Below are 23,464 nucleotides of genomic sequence, written 5' to 3'. Positions count from 1 at the left end.
ACAGTGACGTAGAAAGTGAATGAATAGGTTGCTGATGAATAGACTAATGCTGTGTAAACTTGTGGTAATCATTTGGTCAATAAACTGTTGTATTTGTGTCCCTATAATCAAAGTATTGCAGTAAACGATACTTCTTCACACTTTTGTGCTAGTTTTTGCTTAATATGGATGGATTTAGTAACTCTAGATGACATTGTGGTTACACTTGCACACATGCAGCATCAACGTTGTTACTAAACTAGGATTAAACCTGGGATTATACCAGGAAAAAAGGACCAAACCAAGTCTACATCAAGGCTTAACTGGGTGCAAATACGCAATACAAGCAATATAATGTGAAGATAACGGCATTTTCCTCTGGCAAAATAAAAGTGTAGACTATTAAAACAAGACATTTGCACAGATACAGAGATGAGATGGGCTCAGATGTTATTAACTGTCTCAATACTTGGTTTAAAGACAGAAGGCAGAATACTTGAATGAAATAGTGGAATGAAGATGTGAATACTACATCAAAACAGTAGGGGAAGTGAAGTAGAACATGGACAGCAATGAAAAATACAGATACATGTTAAAACTGAATCAAATTCAACTATATACTGCGAATAATGTGTCCAAGATAGTGGGAGATATTTTAATAGAAAACTGAGTCCCGGTGATGGTTAAATATGTATTTTAGAGCATTTGAAGTGTTCGCCTTCCCTTGCTGTCTTTGGGTGGAAAACAGGCCTTCTTCGGGGAAAAGCTGTCCCTTTTTTTTCTCAATGTCTTTGTATATATTTCAATACAAAAGAAGAAGAAGTAAAAAAAGAGAAAAACGCTTTTGGTCTGTTCTCTGACAGTGTATTTTCACAAGGGAGCTGTAGGGGGAGCTCTGCCCCTTATGTTGCTAAGTTAACATGAAAAGTAACAGCAATCACAGCTTAACCAGTCCAAACGAGAAAGAGGTTTAATGATGGTGAATGAAGAGTTGAAGACTTGAAACAAGAGGTGAAAATACAAGAGCAAAGTCACGATCAATATCAATATCAAGGTTTATCTATGAAGCACAATTACAACTTTAAAATCCCAAAGTGCTGAAAAGCAAATTGCACTAATACATATGCAAACAATTAAAATGATCATGACGTTAATACAAATAATGATTGTATAATAATGTTTAAAAGGCCAGAAAGAAAGCTAATCACTGGCCAGTTACTACTAGATTATTACCACAACTCCAACAAAGTACTCCAAGTTGGTGCAGTATTCAACCTGGAGGCTTTATATTGGCATGCTTACTGTTTTCCCAGTTGCTCCTTGCAATTCCTCCTAAAACTGGTCAAGGAAAAGTAGTACATTTTCTTGAGAAATGCTAAGCTTAACACAACTACTAGTTTTAGAGACCGGAGGACATATTCCCTGTCTGCAATAACCGCCTGAGGTAAAGATGTTCCTTTCTTTCGCGACGAGGGTGTATTTTGAGGAGAGAAAACAAGAACGATCCACCAGCCCGTGCACCTGGCTGTGAGCGCGTTTAGGGGGGTCAGACGCGGTTAAGATGGTGAAATTACTGCGGTAACAGAGGGCGCCGAGGCTGATGGGAAAGAATGAAATCACTAGTGCTGTGTACAAACACCCAAACAGCCGCACAAAAGCAGAAAGTCTGTTCCATTCAACTTGACAATGGGCCATTTAGTTTAACCTGGCGTACATTAGAGAGCGCACAGTGTCTCAGAAGGCATTATAGTCACTGCGGCGGCCATCCAGGAGCAGTTTGGTATCCTATTTCAGCGCGTCCGGCAAGACAAACGCACCGTGTTGAATCATAAATCCAAGAGGGTGGGCATTACCGTAAGTCTGACAGTGTAAAGCCAGATTCATACAGACCAATCGATTGTGGCAATGTACAGAACAAAATGAACACGAACAAACCAGAATGCATCATATCGCTTCAGGACATAACAAGATAGAAACAATGCAGTTTTTTTTTTTTTTGCTGTATTAATTTCACAACAGAGAATCAGAGGTAATAGTGGTGGTTTCAGCTGCATTTTTAAACTTTTATTTTTCCTCCAACATGGCATCAAACTTCTCTCTACAACATTTATACTTTTGATGGACAATAGTGAATTAATAAAGTCCGTCTACCTTCATTTGAGTTTATAGTAATGAGCAATATATATTCTTGAAGATAATATTGACATTTTTGTACTGAAGGCATGCAATATTTGAACAATAATAATAATTATTTATAATGTGTCTAAAATCGGCAAAAACATTTAATTTGAATGAAATGTGCATACTTTGTTGAGTCCATTAAGGCTGCATAATATATAGCAATTGAAATCGCGAGTTTGTAAAAGGATCAATTTGCAAAGACTCCAATTACTTGGATAAAAGAATGTCCTCTGCAAAGAACAAAATATCCAAAATCTATAGAATACCTCTGCAGACGTGCTCTGAAATTCCTCGTCCTAATTTATCAGTGCATATTTCAATCTTTACGATGTGCACTCTGAACAGAATCATACTTTTTAAAGATATCTTGCAAATCTAATACAGTTCAATTATTTTCTAAAATTGTGCAGCCCTCGACTCACACAGACAGTTACTGACACATTTTCTAATTTAAAATACCAGATTGTTGTTGAGAATACTTGTTTTTGTATTTTGTCATTATTACTTACACACCCATACTCGAGTAACTTAATATAATTCTGTACAAAACATGATCGTCCATCTTTAACAACACTGTCCAGGACTTTGAAAGTGTTTTTTAAACTAAATTAACCTAAATTTAGCTGTGAAAGTGTGTGATTTTATAAAACAAACACGATATGTGTGCACGTTTACATTGGCCAAAAAGTATCACATAAAAAATCTACTAAGTAAAAGTATTTAAGTAGTAGTTGAAAAAGATAAAAGCGTTTCACACACAGATTTGAGACCTATTAAAGAGTAATTTAGTGATTTTGATAAAGAATTTTGCTCATTTTTGGTCAAAGGAAGTGACTGAATCAATAACTTAATTTATCTAATAATTTTTAAGAATATATATTTTTAAAAATCCCGGCCTTTATGTAAAATCTATCTATATTTTTTAGCTATTTTATTTTTTATTAGGACATAGCAACAACACACAACACAAAAAAACCCACAAAGAACAAGCTGAACATTAGTAAAAGTAGAAAATACGGGAGTGGCATCAGATAAAAAAAAAAGAAAACATTAGAGCATATTAAGATCTAAATAATTGTCCAATTTCTTTATCTAAAATATAAAAACATTTACGGCTGTCTCAAACCCTCCAGTAAAGTACTTTCATTCCTGAAAACGTAGTGGAGTAGAAAGTAAAGACATCTCCTCTTAAATGTAATGTCAAAAGTAAAACGTCAACGTAAAAACTATCCACTGTAAAATGTACTGGAGCAAAAACTACATGTAACTCGGATGAAAATCCATGTTCATTTAAAACCTTTTTGTATATAGATAAAGTTAATTGTTTAAAACATATTTGCAAGTTATAAACCAGGCAATACTCATTAATATTTAATTTGCAATACTCTATATAAAGTGTTTTTTCCTATTTTTTGAGTTGTCTGTGAATGTCACGTGGTTCCTGCGTGAGGAGGGGAGAGAAAAAAGAGAGGAGATGCGGAGAAGTTGCCCGGAACACACGAGGTTTAAGAAAACGCTCTAGTTTCGTGACTTTTGTAATGTTTTACACCGTGTTTTGTCCATAAGAGAAGCCACCGTTAAGACAAGTGTGTCATGTGTGTTTGAGAACACTGTAGTTTCAACACGGAGCAAGTGGACAGTGTTTTCATCACTCGTGATTAGGTAAATGAGCTCGTGGAAAACGACCTCATAAAAGACTGTTTGCTGCGCGTTTCGCCGACCACGCGGGACCACGAGCGGACAGTGACTCGTTGCCGGACTGGACAACGTGAGACGGATCCAGACAGCACTCTGAGAGCCCGCGACGCTCAGAGTGCCTCTGGCCACGTTGGAAGCACGAGCGAGACACATTGGAACAGGTGCGGGCCACGCACCTGCAGCGCCATTGGAGCCACGCTGTGCCCGGTGCACCGAGCCGCATTGACGGAGAACGAGACGAGGACTACGCTGGAACGGACCGGTCGATTCTGGTGGAATTAACACGTTTTTATTTTATTTTGCTCCCAGAGTGAAGTGGCCACGAGTTTTTGGTCACACCGCACACAAGCATCGATACAGGCCTGCAACGTAGGGTGTATTTAGATGCCGGCATTAGGACTTTATTATTTGTGATTCATATCAACCTTTGTTGTGTGCAGTTGTGTTTGCTGTGCATTTCGGTGTGTGTGCTGGGGAAACTAATTTACTCTTTATTTTAAGTTACATTTCTTATTTTTCTTTATTAAAAGGGAGATTATTTTTATACTTCGTCTCGTGTTACCTCATTATTCCAGTCCCTACTGTATTTAAATACTATCCTGTGACCCAAACATTTATTAGAGTAACATTTTTAGTGCGTGAGTACACTGTAAAAGAACCCATAGCCCACTCAAGTAATTCCAGAGTAAACAAGGGCTACATACAACTAAACTTTTCCCTCTTTTACCTGTTTTCCGTCCCCCTCTTTTGCCCGTGTTCCGTCCCCCTCTTTTGCCTGTGTTTGTCCCCCTCTTTTGCCCGTGTCCGTCCCCCTCTTTTGCCCGTGTTGCGTCCCCCTCTTTTACTCTTTTACCCGTGTCCGTCCCCCTCTTTTGCCCGTGTTTGTCCCCCTCTTTTACCCGTGTTCGTCCCCCTCTTTTACTCTTTTACCCGTGTTCGTCCCCCTCTTTTACCCGTGTCCGTCCCCCTCTTTAGCCCATGTTTGTCCCCCTCTTTTACCCGTGTTCGTCCCCCTCTTTTACCCGTGTCCGTCCCCCTCTTTAGCCCATGTTTGTCCCCCTCTTTTACCCGTGTTCGTCCCCCTCTTTTACCCGTGTCCGTCCCCCTCTTTAGCCCATGTTCGTCCCCCTCTTTTGCCCGTGTTCCGTGCCCCTCTTTTGCCCGTGTTGCGTCCCCCTCTTTTGCCCGTGTCGCGTCCCCCTCTTTTGCCCGTGTCGCGTCCCCCTCTTTTGCCCGTGTTGCGTCCCCCTCTCTTGCCCGTGTTCGTCCCCCTCTCTTGCCCGTGTTGCGTCCCCCTCTTTTACCCGTGTCGCGTCCCCCTCTTTTGCCCGTGTTGCGTCCCCCTCTTTTGCCCGTGTTGCGTCCCCCTCTCTTGCCCGTGTTCGTCCCCCTCTCTTGCCCGTGTTCGTCCCCCTCTCTTGCCCGTGTTCGTCCCCCTCTTTTACCCGTGTCGCGTCCCCCTCTGTGCGTTGGGACGGCTTCAAACGCCTCTGCGCTTGTCCCGGACTGTGTTGTTTGCTTGTTAGCCGGACCGCCGCGCGACTCGGAGTGAAGCCATGCGTGCAGGACAGTAGAGGACAAAATTCCAGTCTAGTGGAAGAAGATTTGTGTCACCCCGGAGACCCGCGCCGGCCCCTGTTTTACCCAGAATGCATTACTCCACTCTGTGATCTCCCACCTCAATTCCAACCTCGGAAAAACTGATCCGTTCCATTTGAATAATTCACAATCAATTTCCCCTTCCGCCTCTTGCCTAAGCCCCGTCTCCTTCGGTTCCCCTTGCTTTTGGGTCTCTTAGAGTTTTATGTGGGCTCCAATTATCTTCAAGGAGGTGTCAGGCGTAACAATGACGGCGCCTTTTGCTGGAAACCTAATGGCGCGGCTCAGTTTTATTTCTTTTTTGCACGTTTCGTCGATAGATTTTCGGTCGTGAAAGCGGCTGTTGCGCTTGTTATTTCATTGTCATTCTGAACTGTTACAGAGGCGCTACTCATAAACAAGGCCGCGCAGCAATAAAAAACAGATTTGCGTCTTATTAGCTAGTTTCACGTCGTTATTGGGTGTTCGGAGAGAGCGAACAGCTGGGGAGCAGTTTGCTTTCATTGCCACGTAACTGTATTGTAGATGTAGAAAAAGAACTGAGCACAATGGTTTTTCCAGCATTTTTTAAAGATGATTCAGTAACTATTGAAAGTGATTATTTTTGGAAGGTTTTCAAGTTCTCAATTAAACTACATTTCCTACTTAATGAAGCTAGATTTGTTATAGTTCAAACAGTACAAACCAGAGTGAAGGTAATGGTCAGATTTTGCCTGTTAGCATCATTTATTAGCTTTACTTTGTTTCTCTATTCAAACGTTCAAACATCAGAATAAATCCTCTTAATTGTGAATGTTTCTTACCACAAAACACGGCCCGGCTGAGGTCTTGAGACATTCCTCCAGCAGCTTCATCCTGATCCTCTGCAGCTCCGGACTGTCCCACTCCTCTGGGTCCACGCCCCAGTACAAGTCCACCACCTGGACAAGAGACAAAGAAAGACCTGTTCAATGTGAAGTTTTTCGATGAAGCAGTGGTGATTTTAGTTTAGATTTCATACCATGTTATGTTATGGAAGTGTGGCATTATTGCTCTGCTATCAATGAGTTTTGTATTGCACTGAAACTCTTTTACTATCAGGAAATGTACCGTTTTGTCATCATGGCAAGACAAGTTTATTTGTAGAGAACAATTCATACGCAAGGCAATTCAAAGTGCTTCACACAACAGGACAAATGCATTAAAATCACGTAAAAAAAAAAGTAAATATGCAAATAAACTGATAGAAACTTAAAGGCGCAATGGACGATTTTTTGGCGATTTGAGAACGCAGGCCGAAGTGCGCATGCGCACTCCCCCGTGCGGACTGACACAACACACACGTGCGTTTGTTTATTAGCGCAACGGATCGCATCGCTCGTCTCCCGTAGATTTCTGTCCACTTCTGCGACAGCTCGAACTGTCTTTCTCCGTCTTCATTTTGCCCCGTACACTGAGGGAACTATATTATGATAGATCCATGCGCTTAGGCACGCGGAAACGTGGGACGAGCCTGACGCGGCTGCAGGTGAGCGGTAGGTGCGTTTTATGATTGATACGTGGCAGGACAAATGATTTATCCACGCCACGAGGAAATATGATAAAAATTTGCTGAAAAAAATCGTCCATTCCACCTTTTAAAGTGTTGCTAATTTTAGAGAGAAATTAATAATTTTCGATCAGTCAGTATTGATCCGCCCATCACTAGAATCAAATCCTGGAAAATTAGATGTGTCCAAAAAATGAGCAATTGCTAATGTTGTAGGTCAAAATGAGCAAATTGCAAAGGCTGCCAACAATACAATGTCTGGTATTTATTCATTCATTCATTCATTTATTCATTTATTTCAGTCTTTCTCTAAATGTCAGTGCACTTGAACGGGTTTTTACTTTGCAATTCCGATTCGAAAACATTTACGCTTGAATCTGCTCACAACTGCGACACGTTCTGGTGTGACTGTCCAAAGACACAGGTGAATAAGTCTCTGGTTTGTAGTCATTCACGCTCCTGTAAAGCGACACAGCGCTCCCAGAAGGACGCTCCGGGAGGATGAAGCACACGCGCTCTCACTCACACTATAAGGGGGTCTTCCTCCACACATTTGTCACAAACGTTGGCAGCCCAGACAATATGAACCGTAAACACGCCGCGGGGGGATCTCCCACCCAGCACTATGAGAAAACGAGAAGAAACGCCCGGGTGAAAATCAAGGAAAAGGTACGTGTCCGAGCTGCTGGCGTTGGCTTATCGTTAAAGGCAGCGAGCCTCCCGCCGGCAGCTCGGTGTCAGTGATAGATTTCAGCTCGCCGCACGGAGCCCCTCGCCTGAAATTAGATGCTGCTCAAAGGAACCCAGGTCGCAGTCCCTATATATAAACGCCTCATCATTGCGTATTCTTCTCCTCATTCAATCTGCCGCGCATCGATTTTACTCTTTCGATGTCCCGCTGCTTTTGAAGGAGGACGGGAAAGTACAAGGAAGAGCTGGGGATGAAGTGATTTGGAAAGCGGAGGTGTGTCGTCAGCCCGCTTCATGCTCCAGCGCTCAGCAGACTGGAAGGGAAAGAACGGACAATATAAACGTGATATCCTTTATGGATCTGAATCGAATTGCCAATGTTGGAGAAGGTAAAAAGTGGAAAGGGAAAGTATCTGGATGAGGTAGAATGCCCAGATCAACGCACTACAATAGTCATGCGCCATCTTATATAAATAACAATATACACGTAACGCTAACACAATTATCCAATCGCAGAAGTTGCACTTTTAGGCAAAAGAATGTCCACTATAAACAATAAAAGATTGTGTCTTTTTATGGGGCAAACATGGTTCAACCTGAAGTTTAAACCTTTACAAACCGTCGTGAAATGAATGGGATTTTTGTATTTAAGCTACACAATTTGCCTTTAAAGTAGAGACAGAATGATTGAGCCATAATTCTCTAGCAAAGGTTGATGGTTGAAAGGTTTTGGCCAACCTGCTGCTTAAAGAATACGCATACATTATCATTTTATCAGTTAAGTGCAAAGAGAACACTGCACAAAACATGACGCAGCTCTCTAATGTGGTAAAACAGGACAGTGAGAGTTTGTAGTGAACAGAAATGACATAATTTGGGTAAAATAATAATAATCGGGCCTTCATCTCTATAACATCAGCCCAAAAATATCTGCAGAGCTCATCGGCCATCGGTTCTTCTGGATTCTAAATCATCTGTATTGCATCGAACACTGAAAAAAACCCATATCAGTTGATCTCTACTGTATAATAATGTACATTGTCCGTATTACTGGTACTTTTTGTAAACTGACAATGCCCAAAAAAGCTTTTCAAGTTCTGATTTTCTGTTTTTGAAGTGGTTAAAAAGCATCCAAGACTTTCTAAATTGATACTGGTTTAGAGTTTGACATTCTCTTGGTTTCTAAGGAACAATTTTACACATGGCATGGGTTTTCCAACAAATCTCCATACAACATACAAACTGTTTATCCAGATGTGGCCCTCGCCCTACACAGGCTTTGACCCATTACAGCCTCCTACGCGTCGCCCAAAATCCATCTCACTTTTGAAACAACGTCAATAAAACCCAACAAAGTGGTCTGATCTGTAGACTTCCTTCATCTCGCCACGGTAACATCAGCCACAGGAGCCATCCCCGAATGACTGACGGACCGGGCCGACTCATGTAACCTAAAAATGCCACTGCGGGACATTCGGACTGACAGCTGTGAAGAGACCGTCCCATTATAGGAGAGGTGCAGCGAGGGGGGCAGAGAGCACATGGCTTTGATATTTGCCCTGCACCTGGATCACTGGGAGATAGATGTCACACACAAGTCATCTTCTGTCCTCCAGCAGACTGGAGTCAACACTGTGTTTTCAGCACAGATTTTAGTTTTACGGGGGGGGGTGTGAATGTAGTAGTAGTATTTGTAGTATAAAGTAATTCAAGATAAATAGTGTGAATGTAGTAGAAGTATTAGTAGTATTAGGGAGACGAGAGATGTGATGCGATCCGTCGCCCTAATAAACAAACGCATGTGTGTGTTGTATGAGTCCGCACGGGGGAGTGCGCACTTCATGCGCACTTCAGCCTGCGTTCTCAAATCACTGAAAAATCATCCATTGCGCCTGGAATTCAAGGTGAATAGTGTGAATGTAGTAGAAGTATTAGTAGTATAAAGTAATTCAGAGTGAATAGTGTGAATGTAGTAGTATGAGTATTATTCCAAAATAGGTGATAGGTGAAAAGTGAATAAACCATAACTAATAATAATTTGAAGTATTTAGAGCAAGATAAAAGTTACAATTTTAGGACGTGAGTTAGTTTGTTTTTCAAATACATTTTTTTTTTTTATATTTTATTATGTCGACTCCAAATTGTAGTAAATAAAAGTAAAAACTATTGTGGGATTGACACTTTTGCAAGTGAATGTCCAGTAAAACATAAAAATGTGTTGTATTTCATTCTGTTTGACCTGAAAATTACAAATACATTCTATTCTTCTTTAGTAGTATTTTTTGCTATGATTGCTTTGAACACATCTATGTTTCTATTACATTACAAATATTTGTATTTGTATTTATTTTTACGTGGAGGGCTCCAGTCTTGTGAGTCGTCCAGTAAAGAATAAAACAAAAGCCTTACATGATGTAACAGTAATGTTGCCATGATATAAGTCGTGTGAGGACAACTGCTGTGCTTTGTCAAACCAGTGCTTTTATAAGAAACGTGGGAAGTGCTTCTCAAGTATGATGTCTTCTGAAAAGCTTTGCCTTGAAAGGTTCCCACACCCACATCTGCAATTCAAAGTGAAGTAAAAGCTCAGAGGAAACATTTCTTTGTGGGGAATATCTTGATATTTCTGGTGTTGCAAAATAGTAAAAGACTTTTAAATGATGAATTATGGATCATGAGGCATGTACGCATATACTATTCAATATGACGCCTACTCTCAAAACTAGATGTTACGTTATCATCCCAAACTCAATGTGTGACACGTCCGGGTACAGCGCACAGATCCTTGCAGCATGGGGCAGATGAGTGACACGTCTGGGTACAGCGCACAGATCCTTGCAGCATGGGGCAGATGAGTGACACGTCTGGGTACAGCGCACAGATCCTTGCAGCATGGGGCAGATGAGTGACACGTCTGGGTACAGCGCACAGATCCTTGCAGCATGGGGCAGATGAGTGACACGTCTGGGTACAGCGCACAGATCCTTGCAGCATGGGGCAGATGAGTGACACGTCTGGGTACAGCGCACAGATCCTTGCAGCATGGGGCAGATGAGTGACACGTCTGGGTACAGCGCACAGATCCTTGCAGCATGGGGCAGATGGGTGAACACGTCTGGGTACAGCGCACAGATCCTTACAGCATGGGGCAGATGGGTGACACGTCTGGGTACAGCGCACAGATCCTTACAGCATGGGGCAGATGGGTGACACGTCTGGGTACAGCGCACAGATCCTTACAGCATGGGGCAGATGGGTGACACGTCTGGGTACAGCGCACAGATCCTTGCAGCATGGGGCAGATGGGTGAACACGTCTGGGTACAGCGCACAGATCCTTGCAGCATGGGGCAGATGAGTGACACGTCTGGGTACAGCGCACAGATCCTTACAGCATGGGGCAGATGGGTGACACGTCTGGGTACAGCGCACAGATCCTTGCAGCATGGGGCAGATGAGTGACACGTCTGGGTACAGCGCACAGATCCTTACAGCATGGGGCAGATGGGTGACACGTCCGGGTACAGCGCACAGATCCTTACAGCATGGGGCAGATGGGTGACACGTCCGGGTACAACGCACAGATCCTTGCAGCATGGGGCAGATGGGTGACACGTCTGGGTACAGCGCACAGATCCTTGCAGCATGGGGCAGATGGGTGAACACGTCTGGGTACAGCGCACAGATCCTTGCAGCATGGGGCAGATGAGTGACACGTCTGGGTACAGCGCACAGATCCTTACAGCATGGGGCAGATGGGTGACACGTCTGGGTACAGCGCACAGATCCTTGCAGCATGGGGCAGATGGGTGACACGTCCGGGTACAGCGCACAGATCCTCGCAGCATGGGGCAGATGGGTGACACGTCTGGGTACAGCGCACAGATCCTTGCAGCATGGGGCAGATGGGTGACACGTCCGGGTACAGCGCACAGATCCTTGCAGCATGGGGCAGATGGGTGAACACGTCTGGGTACAGCGCACAGATCCTTGCAGCATGGGGCAGATGAGTGACACGTCTGGGTACAGCGCACAGATCCTTACAGCATGGGGCAGATGGGTGACACGTCTGGGTACAGCGCACAGATCCTTGCAGCATGGGGCAGATGGGTGACACGTCTGGGTACAGCGCACAGATCCTTGCAGCATGGGGCAGATGGGTGACACGTCCGGGTACAGCGCACAGATCCTCACAGCATGGGGCAGATGGGTGACACGTCTGGGTACAGCGCACAGATCATTGCAGCATGGGGCAGATGGGTGACACGTCCGGGTACAGCGCACAGATCCTCGCAGCATGGGGCAGATGGGTGAACACGTCTGGGTACAGCGCACAGATCCTTGCAGCATGGGGCAGATGGGTGACACGTTTGGGTACAGCGCACAGATCCTCGCAGCATGGGATAGATGGGTGACACGTCTGGGTACAGCGCACAGATCCTTGCAGCATGGGGCAGATGGGTGACACGTCCGGGTACAGCGCACAGATCCTTGCAGCATGGGGCAGATGGGTGAACACGTCTGGGTACAGCGCACAGATCCTTGCAGCATGGGGCAGATGAGTGACACGTCTGGGTACAGCGCACAGATCCTTACAGCATGGGGCAGATGGGTGACACGTCTGGGTACAGCGCACAGATCCTTGCAGCATGGGGCAGATGGGTGACACGTCTGGGTACAGCGCACAGATCCTTGCAGCATGGGGCAGATGGGTGACACGTCCGGGTACAGCGCACAGATCCTCACAGCATGGGGCAGATGGGTGACACGTCTGGGTACAGCGCACAGATCCTTGCAGCATGGGGCAGATGGGTGACACGTCCGGGTACAGCGCACAGATCCTCGCAGCATGGGGCAGATGGGTGAACACGTCTGGGTACAGCGCACAGATCCTTGCAGCATGGGGCAGATGGGTGACACGTCTGGGTACAGCGCACAGATCCTTGCAGCATGGGGCAGATGGGTGACACGTCTGGGTACAGCGCACAGATCCTTGCAGCATGGGGCAGATGGGTGACACGTCCGGGTACAGCGCACAGATCCTCACAGCATGGGGCAGATGGGTGACACGTCTGGGTACAGCGCACAGATCCTTGCAGCATGGGGCAGATGGGTGACACGTCCGGGTACAGCGCACAGATCCTCGCAGCATGGGGCAGATGGGTGAACACGTCTGGGTACAGCGCACAGATCCTCGCAGCATGGGGCAGATGGGTGAAAACGTCTGGGTACAGCGCACAGATCCTTGCAGCATGGGGCAGATGAGTGACACGTCTGGGTACAGCGCACAGATCCTCGCAGCATGGGGCAGATGGGTGAACACGTCTGGGTACAGCGCACAGATCCTCGCAGCATGGGGCAGATGGGTGAACACGTCTGGGTACAGCGCACAGATCCTCGCAGCATGGGGCAGATGGGTGAACACGTCTGGGTACAGCGCACAGATCCTCGCAGCATGGGGCAGATGGGTGAACACGTCTGGGTACAGCGCACAGATCCTCGCAGCATGGGATAGATGGGTGACACGTCTGGGTACAGCGCACAGATCCTTGCAGCATGGGGCAGATGGGTGACACGTCCGGGTACAGCGCACAGATCCTTGCAGCATGGGGCAGATGGGTGAACACGTCTGGGTACAGCGCACAGATCCTTGCAGCATGGGGCAGATGAGTGACACGTCTGGGTACAGCGCACAGATCCTTACAGCATGGGGCAGATGGGTGACACGTCTGGGTACAGCGCACAGATCCTTGCAGCATGGGGCAGATGGGTGACACGTCTGGGTACAGCGCACAGATCCTTGCAGCATGGGGCAGATGGGTGACACGTCCGGGTACAGCGCACAGATCCTCACAGCATGGGGCAGATGGGTGACACGTCTGGGTACAGCGCACAGATCCTTGCAGCATGGGGCAGATGGGTGACACGTCCGGGTACAGCGCACAGATCCTCGCAGCATGGGGCAGATGGGTGAACACGTCTGGGTACAGCGCACAGATCCTTGCAGCATGGGGCAGATGGGTGACACGTCTGGGTACAGCGCACAGATCCTTGCAGCATGGGGCAGATGGGTGACACGTCTGGGTACAGCGCACAGATCCTTGCAGCATGGGGCAGATGGGTGACACGTCCGGGTACAGCGCACAGATCCTCACAGCATGGGGCAGATGGGTGACACGTCTGGGTACAGCGCACAGATCCTTGCAGCATGGGGCAGATGGGTGACACGTCCGGGTACAGCGCACAGATCCTCGCAGCATGGGGCAGATGGGTGAACACGTCTGGGTACAGCGCACAGATCCTCGCAGCATGGGGCAGATGGGTGAACACGTCTGGGTACAGCGCACAGATCCTTGCAGCATGGGGCAGATGAGTGACACGTCTGGGTACAGCGCACAGATCCTCGCAGCATGGGGCAGATGGGTGAACACGTCTGGGTACAGCGCACAGATCCTCGCAGCATGGGGCAGATGGGTGAACACGTCTGGGTACAGCGCACAGATCCTCGCAGCATGGGGCAGATGGGTGAACACGTCTGGGTACAGCGCACAGATCCTCGCAGCATGGGGCAGATGGGTGAACACGTCTGGGTACAGCGCACAGATCCTCGCAGCATGGGGCAGATGGGTGAACACGTCTGGGTACAGCGCACAGATCCTCGCAGCATGGGGCAGATGGGTGAACACGTCTGGGTACAGCGCACAGATCCTTGCAGCATGGGGCAGATGAGTGACACGTCTGGGTACAGCGCACAGATCCTCGCAGCATGGGGCAGATGGGTGAACACGTCTGGGTACAGCGCACAGATCCTTGCAGCATGGGGCAGATGGATGGATGAACTGCACAATAATGGAAATGTGACCCACTGAGCATGTTTGGGGGGCTCCGCGTATACGACAGAGTGTTCCGTGTTCCAGTTCCTGCCTACGTCCAGCAACTTCAGCGGCCATTTTGGTAGTCGCACCAGATACAATGTAGTTTCTCTGACCCCTCCCCCCGCTCCCTAGACCCACCCCAATAAAGCAAAGCTGAACATTTGACTGTGACCTTTTGTTGTAGCCAGCCTAAGGCACACCTGCACAGTATTCATCTCACCCGTCTCATCAGCCTCTTCATATTGTATAGCTGTGAGGTGGGATCGGTTATTAATATTAATTGCTCAGAAAGACAGATTTTGACCGATTTGTGAACAATACATGAGATAAAGTGAAAAATGGGTTCAAAAACAAAAGTGTATGTTATAGTTCAATACTACGTGCCTGAAAAAAGCACAATACGTCTCATTTAAGGAATTGTAGTTTGTTGTATATGCATAATACAGAAACACAAACATATGATCAAATTGAAATCCTTATTCTATTGTAGATTGTAGATATTCTGTTGCCCTGCTGTTTTAAGTTCCTCCTGTAGATACCAAACTCAGTCAGCCCTTGTGACACGAACTGAAACTGAAAAGTATGCTGTTCAAAATTGACACCATTATTCCTAGTGTGTCGCCTAAAGCATCCTACAGGCAGAAAGGAATAGCAGCGGATGTAAATTTCATTGCAATAGTTAAATCACACTTACTGTAACTACTGCCTGGAATCTAATATACTTCACACGGCGCCGTGCCTCGGAGCGGCCCTGAATCTCCTCTCTAAAATCCAAACCTCCATTATATCTCACAGCACCTCGCATTTCACGGCCTTAAATCACGTCGACGCAATACCCATCACTTCCTCCCACTGGAAGCCGTCGTGTCGACCTCTGCGCGGCTGCCAGGCACAGTGGCCATCACGGACCAGCAAACAGTCAACGCCAATCGGAAGAAGCAGGTCCCGGCCACAGCTGTGAAAAGCGGTTCCAATGCATGTCACTCACACGTCGTCCGCTGGGCCTCCGAAAACACGGCGCGTTGCGCGAGGAGAGGTGAGATACGGGGCGCGCAACGCTTCACAGCCATTTCCAACAGCTGATTTGAGAAGCAGATGGACGGTGTCACAAGGCCGAGTTATATTAGAAGAACTTGGATTACTACAACTGTGTGGAATGCTATTTTTGATGGTTTAACTAAGATTAGACCAAGATTAATTCAGGACTACGAACTACGAACTGATTTAAATATGATTACGCCAGATCTAAACCATATTTAAACCATATTTAAACTAGGTCCAGGACTAAAGCAGCACTAACATAATTAACTTTAGGTCTATCAATGCCAAAGACCATAATAACTAGGTTGTCCAGAATTGAAATCCCAAATACTGGTACAAATTAAAACTGAAAGTAATGACTATGATGAAACTGGACCTCTCAATATCCCTAAGCAAGACCACATGATCAAATGTACTATTTTATTTGTTTCAAAAATTACAATCCACTGTATCATTCGTAATCGTTGTGGTATTGTAATTAGTATTGGGTATTGAACCTTTTCATTATTGTTGAAATAGCATTAATACAATCTTTTAATTTGGGATTTTGTACATTCATAGTTAAAGGAGATGTATGATCTTATTATCAATCTATTTTCAGGAACTTAATATTGAACTATATATATATATACTATAGGCAAGCAAACAATGTTGATGTAAAATGCCTAGAAACAGGTCCATCGACTTCCTGTTCAAAACAGCAGAACTGACAAGCCCCGCCTCTTCATAGTGACATCACAAGCAGCAGATTCTCATTCACATGTTTGTATTTTGGAAAAGCGGCAACGTGACACTGTAGAACCCCACATGTATCAGAGTCTTCATTTTTGAAATAATCATAACTAAGTACAAGGATGTGGGCGGAGATAGGGGGTAGGTGAAAATTTGAATTTTCTGAGCACTCCAGCCCCAATTGCAGGACAATACAGACGCAAACATGCATGAAACAATCAAAATACAACTTATTATTACTAAATTAATGATGAGGAAACACAGCTGTAACAAGTGTAAAAGCTTAAGGGTACATTTACATTACATTATTGGTGCTATCCACATTTCAAATATAACTGTACTATAACAGAAAGCAACGTTTCCTGTTAAAATACTTTGTAAATGCTTTGAAACATGCCATTTGTTTTGTTTGTTTTCCGTTGCTGAAGTTGTCATTTTCAGTTCTACTCAGTCTGTCTCGCTGTCGTTGGCAGCGGGCCGCCCTCTCCGCTGTCCCGTTGTTGTCTCGTCCCGACTGATTCACACTGACGTCCCAATATGCCACCACACCATCCTGACTCCAGAATGTGTCGCCAAGCTTTGCAATATTCATCACCAATAAAGAGCAGTGCATCCAGGTGCAGTAGCCACTTTAACACTCTAACATGTATACACAAAGTAAACTAAATACAAATACTCACGTTACTGTAAATGAGTAGACTTTTTGTAATCGTACTGTTTGATTTTTTGTATAACTGAGCATAATTCTAGCCAAGTAAGTGAGCTCAAAGTCCCAATGGTCCCAATGGTGAACTCACAGCTGTGTTATCTGCTCTGCACCTGCAAACTCCTCTCCACGTGGAGGAGCAGCGACTCTACTCCGAGCTCCTCTCATGTGACTGAGCTCGTCACCCTATCTTGCCCTTTTGGTCATTACCCAGAGCTCATGACCATAGGTGAGAGTGGGAACATAGATTGAATGGTAAATCGAGAGCTTTGTCTTTGGACTCAGCTCCTTCTTCACCCCAACAGTCCGATGCAGCGACCGCATGACAATCCGCCTGTCAATCACACGCTCCATCTTTCCCTCACTCGTGAACAAGACCCCGAGATACTTGAACTCCTCCACTTGGGGCAAGGACTCCCCACCCACCTGGGGTTCCTTTTACCCAAGTGTAAATTTTAACCTTGAAACTTAGTAAAACCTTTCTCTTTCTGAATTAGTCTTTCTGGCACCAACAAACAAGGAAAATGTTTTTCGTCAATTCATTCTTGTTTAGTCCACATTTCTGGTCCACGTCTCACAAATGATCTACATCAACTAAGTGATTGTAAGAAATGAACACCCATAATACCTCATAATATAATTTATTGTGGCGTGTAATATTTCCCAGTTTGCCATGCTTATGCTATTTTTGCCTGGAATGTTTCACACTATGGCATTAACCTATCTATCTTGATAGATATACACTGAATACCATAGATTGTGGAATATTTAAAGCAACGTATGTCCGTGTGACGGCAGCTGAATCTTTTTCTACGTAAGCAATATATCTTTGAATCTTTTGGATTGTATTTGATTGTTTTGTACAGTCTTTTTTAATGTCAGTATTTCGTAAGAAGTCTTCATTCCTCAAATAAATACAGTTTGTGCTTTTTTTAAACATATTTGTATTGAGTCTTACAAGTTGTACAGGTCAATGAGAAGTGGTGGAGATTAGCGCCGACATTCCAGAGCTTAAGATATATTTATATTGTCACCGGATCTATTTTCGCTGTTGCCTTCTGTCTCTAGGGCTTCTGTGTTTGGTTGTTTTTTCTGCCTGATTTCATGCCATTTCTACTCCGGCATCTTGGGCATTATACCAACGTCTAATAGTCTAATTCAATAAATATAGAAAAGCTTCTCCTACACTTGACCTTCCAAGGGCATTAGAAAAGAGCTTAGCACGAGCGCTTACGTCATCAAACGCACCCCCTACTTTTCTGTCGTTTATGGGGAAGGCAATCAGAGAGGAAGGTTGGCTTGGGGTATTAAAAAAAAAAAGCACAAAGAGTCTGGCCAAATGAGCCCCCCCGAGTCTTCCAGCAATATTTTTCCAACATGTTTTATCCGTAGTTGTTTTTGTATCGCATGAAAGACGTTTTTGCAGATTGGCTGTGCGGATTTGGCAGTCGTGTCTCTTTAATCAGCATGAGGGCAGCCGTGGCTACAGTGAGCGCAGGGAGCGAATGAAATGTAATAGAGACGGGACGAGATCTCGAGTCAAGATGAAATTGTTACAGGATTGTGCATGTAGAAAGATCTTGTGATATATATTTCCCAAATCAGCAGTATTACAACGACAGCAGAAATATAACATTAAACATGACTAATCTGGGGCCAAATCTCAAAATATGTGATAATATAATATGTCAAAATCTCGCCTTGTCTTGTTCTTGTGGGGAATTTGTTGCATCCCACTCCTAAAATGTAATGTAAAGCAAATTGTTGTGCACATATTATATCATCTTAACAGTTGTCAAAAGAAAATCAGATACTTGATAATGCTAAACCTTTATCATAACTTATTTGCACAGGAATCTGTACTTAAAAATACATAAATAGAACTTATTAGGACATGTGGAATAAAAAAAAGAATACTGTGGTATAGGGTATGAAGATTAGTATTGAGAATGAAGCATTTTCCAAAATAAAATCTTTTCAAAATGTGTGTAATTCCTCATTTGTCCAGGAGTGGTCCGCAGTAGAAAAGGTTGCAGAGGAAGTCATCACCACAATGTCTTTAAAATCCAAATGTTTTGACATCGCTTCAAGTCGACACACCTTAACTTCAAAAACGTTTTCAACATGACCTCTGAAGCCTTTGCTACTTCATTTCAAAAGTGAGTTTTACATTTTTCCTATCCATCGAGTAGTCGACTAAAGACATGCCCTACCCATCGATTAGTCGACTAAAGACATGCCCTACCCATCGATCAGTCGACTAAATACATGCCCTACCCATCGAGTAGTCGACTAAAGACATGCCCTACCCATCGATTAGTCGACTAAAGACATGCCCTACCCATCGATCAGTCGACTAAATACATGCCCTACCCATCGAGTAGTCGACCAAAAACATGCCCTACCCATCAATTAGTCGACTAAAGACGTGCCCTACCCATTGATTAGTCAACTAAAGACACACCCATCGATTAGTTGACTAAAGACGTGCCCTACCCATGGATTAGTCAACTAAAGACACACCCATGGATTAGTCGACTAAAGACGTGCCCTACCCATGGATTAGTCGACTAAAGACGTGCCCTACCCATGGATTAGTCGACTAAAGACGTGCCCTACCCATGGATTAGTCGACTAAAGACGTGCCCTACCCATCGAGAAGTCGAGCAAAAACATGCCCTACCCATCAATTAGTCGACTAAAGACGTGCCCTATCCAGCTGTGTAGTCGACAACAGGAATTCAACTAAAATGGTGCTGTCACTGTTAAGTATCACAGTTATGTGACTTAAATTGCACTCAAGAGAACACAAAAACACGTCCGTACACCCTTCAACTTAAGCCCCCAGCCAGATCAGGCCCATCTCCAAGTACTAAAAGTATGTTTTCTTCTTTACTGGTGTTATTGTCTGTGGTCTTAGAGTGTGCGTGTGACGTGTCCTGTATTGTTGTCTAAAATTGTCTTACCTTTTAATTGTTACATCAACCTGTCCAGGGACAAGTGATGGAAACTAGCCAAGTGCCATATTTGCATATGTAAAACCCAAACATCCAAATTGGAACAGATAAGAAACATCCAGTGTTTGTCATTCAAATGTCCAATGCTTATTTGCATCTGGACTGTCCTCCTCCGAGCCCAAACTCAATCACACCCGCCCCACACACGCTCAGACGGATGACTAATGCCGTCATGTAGCTTTTAATTACTGTGCTTCTCCCGATCACCTCCACAAACCCAACACAAACACGTATGAACCCCTCACTTGAGAGCCCTTCTCTGTCAGCGCAGCAGTCTCCCACACAGCCGCGCCGTCACAACGCCGAAGCAGAACTTAGAAGTAGATTAGTGGCACTGATAAGCAGTGACTGATGGGCCAAGCAATGACTTTCCCACAGTATGGCCGACACAAGAGGGATCGCTGGAGAAGCGCGTGTGGGAGGGTTTTACTTTTCTAAGTAATAGCCTTCGGTGGTTACAGAGAAAGGGAAAGAATCTAAGCCCACACTCCAGTTGATGCAGAGGTTCACTCAGAAGAGTCGTGTGGTGAGGTTAGAAAGCAGCACATGTGTGGTTTGGAAAATAGTACCATACATCTACTTCATGTGGTCAGTGGGCAGTTTGTGTATAAGGTGTACCACAGCTAAGCAAGTCGTGCATGACAAAAGTATCACAGACATTTCTTCATTTACTTTGTGGTGTATAGTATGTGTCCTTGCTGACATTGGCTATTTGTCGTTGAGACTTGGGATAACCTGCACAAACTATACATTCAAATAAATATCAACCCTGACTTAAGTGCGTCCGTTTCATCTGTTTGCAGGGTCTGAATTGCCCTGTGTAGATTTCGATGTTTCTGTAAGCTTTCAATTATGAAACAGTAAAAACAATCTAAGCAAAGAGAACTAGTTTGGCCTAAAGCTGCACTATGTAACTTCTCTGCTGTATGGTCCTGCTTTTATTGGACTGTTCGTCCACAGTTTGGAGTTAAATTAAAAGTTGACGCAAGTTACAGGTCAGATCTGTGGAATGGTGACCCCGCTCTCAGGAAAAATGCATCATTCAAAGCTAATCAGATGCTTAACAGTGGTGAGGGGGTTTAAGTCACATTACAGTGAACAGTGTGGTCCCGAACCAGGTTTAACCAGTAAACAAAGGAAGGTGAAACTCCCCCCTGAGGGCAGTATGAAGTCAGGTTTCTGAAACCAGCTCCTCAGATTGAAAATGACTTTCAGATGTAAGTCGAAACGTCAGATTTTTAAAACGTTGCTCAGATGACGACCTTTGAATCCTTTTTACGATAAATCCTCTGACAAATATGGAATTACTTCAACTTTCCAGACAAAGCAAAAACATCTCTATGGAGACAAGCACTATCAAGTAACAATAATAAAACACATCCCTGTAATCACATATTTCATATGTTTGTTAGACCTGGGTGATACGGTGCTAAACATCGAATCGTGATCTCATTTATGTGGCGATGCGCTATTTTGGTCAAATCGCCGTTTCTGGAGTCACCAGTTTCCCCCTGAATGCAGCTCTACGCTCACATAAAGACCCCTTTCCCCACCCACACCTGCTCTCAGCTTCAGCACTACTCTGAGTGAGTGACAGGTGGATTCAGTTCAATTGCAATGAAGAAGCCCATGACTTTAGTCATTTTCAAGGCAGCATAAATACACTAAGTTTAAATGAATTGTGATCAAATCTAAATCCTGGTCATGACATAATTCCTCGGCACGTTGCCCACCCCTCCTGTATATGGAGTCGTACAGTTCTAACGCGCCTCCTGTTATAAATAGTAGCACACAGTTTAAATAATACAATGTGTACAAAGCATGAAAATTCCCTTTGGTGGCTGCTGTCTGACTGAATGAGGGCGCACCCATGGGTCCTTGGGCTGGTTCCTCGTGGCCTCACCCTCTCCCGCGATCCCTCTCTATCCTATTAGAGCAGTGCAGGGCTGTGTTGGGAGGGGGGGTTCGTCAGCTTGGCATATGTGTGTCAGTGTGTGCCAGTGTGCCAGTGTGTGAGTGTGTGAGAGTGTGAGAGACGGAGCGGGCAGGAGGCGGCGACGGCACATGAATTAAAAATTGCGGCTAAAAATAAACGCGAGTAAAAAGGGCGACATACATTATGACTGGGGAAGACAAAATGAGCTAAACCAGAAGAAGGAATGATCTCATGTCTGGTACTACAAATACTTCTACTACGTCTGCCCCCACGACTTATTTGCTACAGTTCAAACACAATTTTCTCTACCTACAAAGACGAAAAAACAAAACACAAAATATTAGTGTAGAGCAGTTTTTTCAATATTACCTTATGACTTGTTCAAGATTATTCAAGACTATTCAGGAAGGGTTAAAATGTATTCTATTCATGCAATTATTATTTTGTTCTAAATCAATTAAGGCTGCAATTAATGATTATTTTCAACAATTCAACGATTATTGAGCATTTTATCAACATTATCAACCAAATAAAGGTCGAAATATTGTGACTGAAGACTTCTAGATAGAGAATATTAACAAATAAAATGTTTTATTGAAGTAAATCAGAAATTCTTTATTCTTTTTTGACATTTTGATTAAATAATGCCACTGTATTTGTTACAAAAAGGTCTTTATTTTGTGTTTTAGATTCTGTACAGTCCATATAACGATTAAAATGATATATTTCTGCAGTGATTTGTGTTTTCTTTTGGGGAATGATTTAACCATCGTCTCATAAGAAAAGTAATTATATTGACATGAGTGAATTAGCCTTTATCACGTTTGACAGCTTCACATTAGAGTAAATTGTTGTCAAAATGATCAAGATCACATTTTAAATATCAGTGAACTTTAAAAACACAGGGTTTCACAATAAAGTGTATTCCTCAAAAACATCTCCAGACACTTGATGATGTTAGAAGGTGAAAAATGAATCAGATTTCCAGATTTAGCCAATTTAGTGCACAATCTGTTCTATCTAAACCCTTTAAACGCACACTTGGACCTGGTGACAGTGGCTAATGTTTAATCTGATCAGTTTTTAAGATGCATTGCTATTTACGGCTTCATTATCGCTATTTCGACCCTCCCGTGATGGCGTACTCTACAAACTTAGTCACATGGGTGCAGGAGCTCTATTGATCATTATCTTTTAGTATTGATTAGTATCTGGGTATAGTATAACTTTGCCTACTGCTCGTCTTCCTACTAGTTTAATTGTCAATACAAAACATGACATTGGGACAAATACGACCACTAGTTTTTACTCAACTCAAATTACTTCTTCTTCTACTACAGCAACGATATTTTATTGTACTGTAAAATACTTGGGATTTGATTTGAAAATAGACAGAAAGGTCAATTTTTACAATTTATCCAAATCCAAACACATAAACCACTCGCCATCTATCTGGACCGTGACGGCGCTTGTGAATAAAATA

At 44.1% G+C, this 23,464-nt stretch overlaps 2 protein-coding genes across 2 annotated transcripts in view; both read right to left on the bottom strand.

Annotated features, from left to right (window-relative positions):
• The window catches only part of LOC140371856 (uncharacterized), a 179,939-nt gene that overhangs the window by 52,905 nt on the left and 103,570 nt on the right, over positions 1-23,464 (bottom strand). The window lies entirely within an intron of this gene.
• The window catches only part of nwd2 (NACHT and WD repeat domain containing 2), a 64,636-nt gene that overhangs the window by 21,729 nt on the left and 19,443 nt on the right, over positions 1-23,464 (bottom strand). The window contains exon 4 of the mRNA XM_072458941.1: positions 6,261-6,377. Coding sequence (XP_072315042.1) covers positions 6,261-6,377 — 117 coding nt within the window. The remainder of the gene's footprint in view (positions 1-6,260; positions 6,378-23,464) is intronic.

This window comes from Eucyclogobius newberryi, unplaced genomic scaffold (assembly GCF_026437365.1).
Source record: "Eucyclogobius newberryi isolate DKJ021-1_F unplaced genomic scaffold, fEucNew1.0.hap1 SCAF_22, whole genome shotgun sequence".
NCBI lineage: Eukaryota > Metazoa > Chordata > Actinopteri > Gobiiformes > Gobiidae > Eucyclogobius > Eucyclogobius newberryi.
The sequence above is the reverse complement of the archived record's forward strand: the minus strand, read 5'-3'. Positions and strand labels throughout refer to the sequence as shown.